Source organism: Psammomys obesus, unplaced genomic scaffold (genome assembly GCF_907164565.1).
Source record: "Psammomys obesus unplaced genomic scaffold, mPsaObe1.curated_primary_1811, whole genome shotgun sequence".
In the NCBI taxonomy this organism is placed as follows: domain Eukaryota; kingdom Metazoa; phylum Chordata; class Mammalia; order Rodentia; family Muridae; genus Psammomys; species Psammomys obesus.
Genome location: NW_026587382.1, coordinates 2,488,575 through 2,494,018, shown reverse-complemented (window position 1 = coordinate 2,494,018; position 5,444 = coordinate 2,488,575). Strand labels below are relative to the sequence as shown.

The window sequence follows — 5,444 nt, the reverse complement described above, 5'->3', positions numbered from 1 at the left end:
TGCGAGCCGGAGGCGCTCGCCAAGCGCCCGGCCGCGCTGCCCCTGCTGGAGCGCGGGAGCGAGGGCGCCGCCGCCGGCTCGCTGCCCTCCACGCCGCCGCCGGCCGACGACGACGACGACGACGAGCTGTACCGCCAGTCGCTGGAGATCATCTCGCGCTACCTGCGGGAGCAGGCGGGCGGCCGCAAGGACGCCAAGCCGCTGGGCGCGCCGGGCCGGCGGGCGCTCGAGACCCTGCGGCGCGTGGGCGACGGCGTGCAGCGCAACCACGAGACGGCCTTCCAGGGTAAGGGCGCCGGGGCGGGCCGGCCGGGGGGCATTGTTTCCGCCCCGCCGGCCGTTGGCCTCTCAGTGGCCGGAAAGGGTGGGAGGTCAGCGGCGGCGTGGGGTCCGCCGGAGTCCCCCCTCGCCGCGGGTGGACAGGGGTCCCGCCCCGCGGCGCACAAAGGAGGCTCTGAGGTTGCGGCCTTTTCTCCTCCCCCCCCCCCCCAGGCATGCTTCGGAAACTGGACATCAAGAACGATGACGATGTGAAATCTTTTTCTCGAGTGATGGTCCATGTTTTCAAAGATGGCGTAACAAACTGGGGCAGGATTGTGACTCTTATTTCTTTTGGTGCCTTTGTGGCCAAACACTTGAAGAGCATAAACCAGGAAAGCTGCATCGAACCATTAGCAGAAAGTATCACAGATGTTCTTGTAAGGACGAAACGGGACTGGCTTGTCAAACAAAGAGGCTGGGTAAGTTTGCCTCATCGTTTAAAGGGGCCGTGGAGTGGAAATGGGGTGCAGGGTTTTGTGTAGGTGGGAGCACGGAATGGTTTTTACGGAGCTCCTCCCCGGTTTCAGATCGAAGTTCTGTATCTCTGGTTGCTTGATGTTGGTTGTTGTAAGTGGTAGGTCCAGAGAGAAAGTGGTTATGACTCGTTTTGAATTGTACCATAAGGTCTTGTATTCTGTAGGTTGTTCTTCTAATTCAGTTGGATAATCTTCAGAGCAGTGGATTCAAACCGTGAAGAAGTAAGAGTCACCTGTGGTGACTAAATTACGTTTCCATTGGGCCCCTCATTTTAATCATATGGATCCTGCATTTTAGAAGTTAATACCCAAAGAGCTCTGGTGTAAGGTGCACACAGCCTTGTCAGGAAGCACTGACCCATGGGAGAAATGCTAGAGGGGTCTCTGAAGAGTGGTTAGAATTTTTGTCTTGTCTGAAAACGGGAGCCTCACAATTCTTTTGTTCAGAATATGCCAAAATAATTGAGGTGCAATACGGCTGCTGTAAGTTTGAGTGTAACCGAATTCACTGAAAAGAACTCTACAAGCACCTCTTTTCCATCCTAGGAGTGGATAATGGATCCACCATTGTTGTGGGAGATGTTTTAATTCCCATACTTGAAAAATGTGCTTTTCTTTTTGTTTTCTAGGATGGGTTTGTGGAATTCTTCCACGTACAGGACCTAGAAGGCGGCATCAGAAATGTGCTGCTGGCTTTTGCAGGTGTTGCTGGAGTAGGGGCTGGTCTGGCTTACCTAATCAGATAGCCTTGAGTACAGTGGGTGACTCCAGCCACCAAACTACATGCTTCTGTGGACACAAGTGTATTTATCAAGTTGGACTTGAAGCTGCCCGCCTTTAACAATCCATGAATTCTTCTCTAGCAACATAGCCAGAGAGAAAGCAAGTGGCAACAGGATTGTGGCTAACAAGAATAAATACATGGGAAAAGTGCTCCCTCTGGAAGATTAATGTCTGAAAGAAGCAAAGTTCACTCTCAGCAACTTTGGGAGGCCATGGAGGAGGACTTGTAGATTGAATGAGAGTGGGTGGATGGAAAATTCGATTTCCTTGTTTAAAACTAGAAGAGGGGCCAGTCACCAGGCTAGTCATAGTCAGTAACCTCGCAGAATCCGTTGTTCTGCTGTAGTGTTGAAGAGGAGCAGTAACAGTGGTGGAGACCTGTGGGAAATGGATTTTTAAGCTACAAGTGACCGAACTATGACTAGAAGCTGCGGTGCTGTCCGAGAATTGGAAAGGAGGCGCGCTCTTAGCCTTGCCAGGTGGACTTCCAGACAGGGCCCAAGTGGGACTTTAGACCTGTCCACACTGACCTGGTTTGGATGATTCTTAAGTTTATTAGCCTCGTAATGGCCAAACGTACTTGACTTAAGGTTCACTAATTAGTTACCAAACGGAATAGCCTCAATTTTTAAGAAAAGCCGCTTATAAAATATTTGTCTGTAAAAATTGTATATATTTTTACAGAAAATCTATTTCTTTGAACATAAAAAGAGGGAACTCTTGGGACTAGTTTTTTTCATGCCCTTTTGAAAATTGCAACTTCTCTAGTTAGAAATCTATTTCTTACAGCTTTTTAAAGACTTTGTCATGATCAGTTCTAGAGTATATACAGAACCAGCTGTATGTGTGGACTGGTTGTAGAATAAATCATAACTATGCAGGCTTAATTTTCCAATCTGATTTTGTATTTAAGGATCACAGGTAGATGTAAGGCATTTGATCCAACCCTGTTGACAGTGAAGTTGTGAAGTTTGGGAGCGCTCTAGAGTCTTAACAATGGTGCTATTTACGGGGCTTACTTGTTCAGTACAAGGTGAAGCCTGGTGGTGTCAATAAAACAAATACATATTTCTTTTCTACTAATTATTGCCAGCCTTTGTTTTGAATTTCTGTCTTGTCTGTAGATGTCCCGCCTGTTGTATTGAATTAACCTTTCCTTCCTCTCCCTTTACACAGCGGGCTTGTTTGCTGTGCTCTCTCTGCCCCCTACGGATAGAATTGAAGTCTATATTTCCCCCTGGGATCTTGACTGGCCATCTTAGTTCTCTGCAGTAGAATCCACATCTCACCCCCAAAACTGGGGACATGAGTAACCTCCCTCCTTCCTATCAGGATTGGCAGGACTTTCTTGTTAGAGGGTAGTAATGCTTCCTCTTTGAGCCCCCGACAACGGTAACAGCTATGGGCATTTTTGGATTGGCATATTTCCCATTGTTACTTTGTCCTATTTTGGCAAGAAAACTATCAACAGTCTCCTTGGGAATTTCAAAAGTTGGCGTGAGCTGCATAGCTTTATCTACAGTTTTATCGAATATGCTCACTTATATTTAGAGAAAGGTGAGTTTGGAAAACTCTGGATATATGAAGCCACTGGTAAACCGAAGTGTTTGAGCTAGGGTTGTCTGAAAGCTGGCCTTGCAAGTCCTGACCTTTAGTCAGGACTAAGATAAAAATAGGGCATGAATCAAATGACTAAGAATGTAATGGGGAAGAAGTGCCCTGCCTGCCCATAAGGTCATCTTGCTGGAGCTGTTGTACCCATGTATTTATTTATCCTCCTCGATCCATAAATTGCTAATTTATGTTTGTCTCTTTGGGGTTGAAAGCACTTTATGTAGTTTGATTAGCCCTGTAAGTTCAAGTGACTGAAGGTTAGCCTCCCATACCCAGTCTTGTAAGTTTTGTTTACTAGGAGCCTGACTTCCCAGCTCACCAGGTGTGATAGCTGAAGTACAGACAGGATCTTAGTAGGTGTCTTAGGTGTGGGGCTGTGAAGACTTGGAGAGGCCAAGTGCTCGGGAAGAGGGATTGATTTAGATGGAGAAGAGGCATGTGGTCTTGAGTGCTGACTAGCTGGGTAGTTGGGGCTCCGCCTCCAAAGTGAAGAGGGAGGGGCTGCTTGGAAAGATGGCTCTCAGTAAATCTGTCTTTTACTTCTCAGGGAAAACATTGCTCAAGCATCAGCATGTACATGCTACCCAGGGTGAACATCTTCGTTTTGGTAGAGCAGCTGGCATTTTTAACAGCTGTTACCGAAAGGGTTAGGACCAAGTGGCTTGTAAAAAAAATGTTTCCCTAACTTCTGTTTCTTATCCCTGAGGAAAAATAAATAAACCTTTTTTTTTTTCCCTAAGTAAGGTGTGGTATGGGTCTTTTTTTTTTTTTTTTTTTTTTTTAATCGCCTTTCTCTTTTTTGGGGGAGGGAGGTAGATCAGGGTGGGGTAGGGGTTGGGTTCAGGGTTTCTCTGTAGCCTTGGCTATCCTGGATTTGCGTTGTAGACCAGGCTGGCCTCATAGATCCTGCTTCTGGCCTGTTGCCTTTCTGTTACACAAGTCTTTTTAGAGAAGTCAGTAGAACGAATACATGTTAAGTGAGTTAAAAGCAAATGTCACAAAGTTGACTTCCCTTGTAACAAAGGAATGTAGTGCCTGTAGTTTAAATTGAAAGTCTTGTTTTTAATGTAACACTGTTTTAAACTACTGTGCTATTTGGGTGATGGAGAATGCTTTTCATTTCCTTTGAGGAGACAATCTTAAGCTGATCTCTTAGCAGAAAGCCAAGTTTCTTGTATGTTCACTAGCCAAGATAGACCTTGAACTTCTAATGCTCTTGCAGGATTTTGGGTATGATCAACCTACCCCTTGTAGGGCATGTGCTTGGACAAAAGGACCCCCCCCAACCTCTCAAACCCACCAGTCAACTGCAAGCTTTCACCTTGTGAGATACCAAGTGTCAGTGTACAGGAAAATGATTTCATGACCTGGGAGGAACTAAGTTCAACTTGGAAGTCAAGGCTGTCCCACTGTGGGGCACGGAAATCAAACTCAGGCTTGCTGGCAAGTGCTCTTAAACCCACTCGGCCACCTCACCAGCCCAAAGGCTGGGTATGTTTAATGTCAGAGGGTTACACAAGCAACGTCTCCACTTTATAGTCCTTTTGAGATGAACAAGATCAATCACTTGAGGTTTTTAGTAGGGCTTGCTATCCATCAGTGTCCCTTCTTCCAAGAACAAGTCGAGAAGAAGCCAGTTTGAAGAACTGTCCTGCCTTTATTGTCAAATACCTTGAAAGGAAGCTGAATCACCATGGAAATGTGCAAATTTGAGTTTTGCATAGGTGGTTTTCAGCCACAAACACCAAACGCTAATCATGCAAACAGGATCCTTCGCCTTCTCGATTTTGATGGTTTAAAACATCTGTTCCCTCTTCACATGGGTTTCATTACCAGATGATTTTTTTACTGTAAAGCTGTTCTGTGCTGGGCATTCATGCCCAGCAGTACCTCCTGGAGTTCAAGGCTGCCATGGGCTGGATAGTGAAATGTTATAAAAGTGTGTGTGTGGGCAAGAGCTGGAGAGATGGCCCTGCCATTTAGGAGCTCTGACTGTTCCCAGCATCCATGGAAGGCAGCTCATCACCTGAGGAACTGATGCTCTCCTATCTGGAGCCCTGTTCACATTCTCAGGCACAGAGGGAAAGGAAAGCGGCCCATTTGTTGGGAATGTGGTTCAGTGGCTGTGTGAACTCACGAGGTCCCAAGTCTGGTTCCTAGGACTGAAAAAGCAGAGTTGTGGACAAGTGTTCCCTTAGCAGAGGCATGTTGGGACAGTGACACTTAACATGCTAAATCTTGCTTGGCGTA

At 46.6% G+C, this 5,444-nt stretch overlaps 1 protein-coding gene across 1 annotated transcript in view; it reads left to right on the top strand.

The window, feature by feature from the left end:
- Mcl1 (MCL1 apoptosis regulator, BCL2 family member) overlaps positions 1 to 3,933 on the top strand; it is a 21,045-nt gene extending 17,112 nt beyond the window's left edge. The window contains exons 3-5 of the mRNA XM_055603742.1: positions 7 to 286; positions 493 to 740; positions 1,427 to 3,933. Of these exons, the coding sequence (XP_055459717.1) occupies positions 7 to 286; positions 493 to 740; positions 1,427 to 1,543 (645 nt within the window). The 3' untranslated portion in view covers positions 1,544 to 3,933. The remainder of the gene's footprint in view (positions 1 to 6; positions 287 to 492; positions 741 to 1,426) is intronic.
- The last annotated feature ends 1,511 nt before the right edge of the window (positions 3,934 to 5,444 follow it).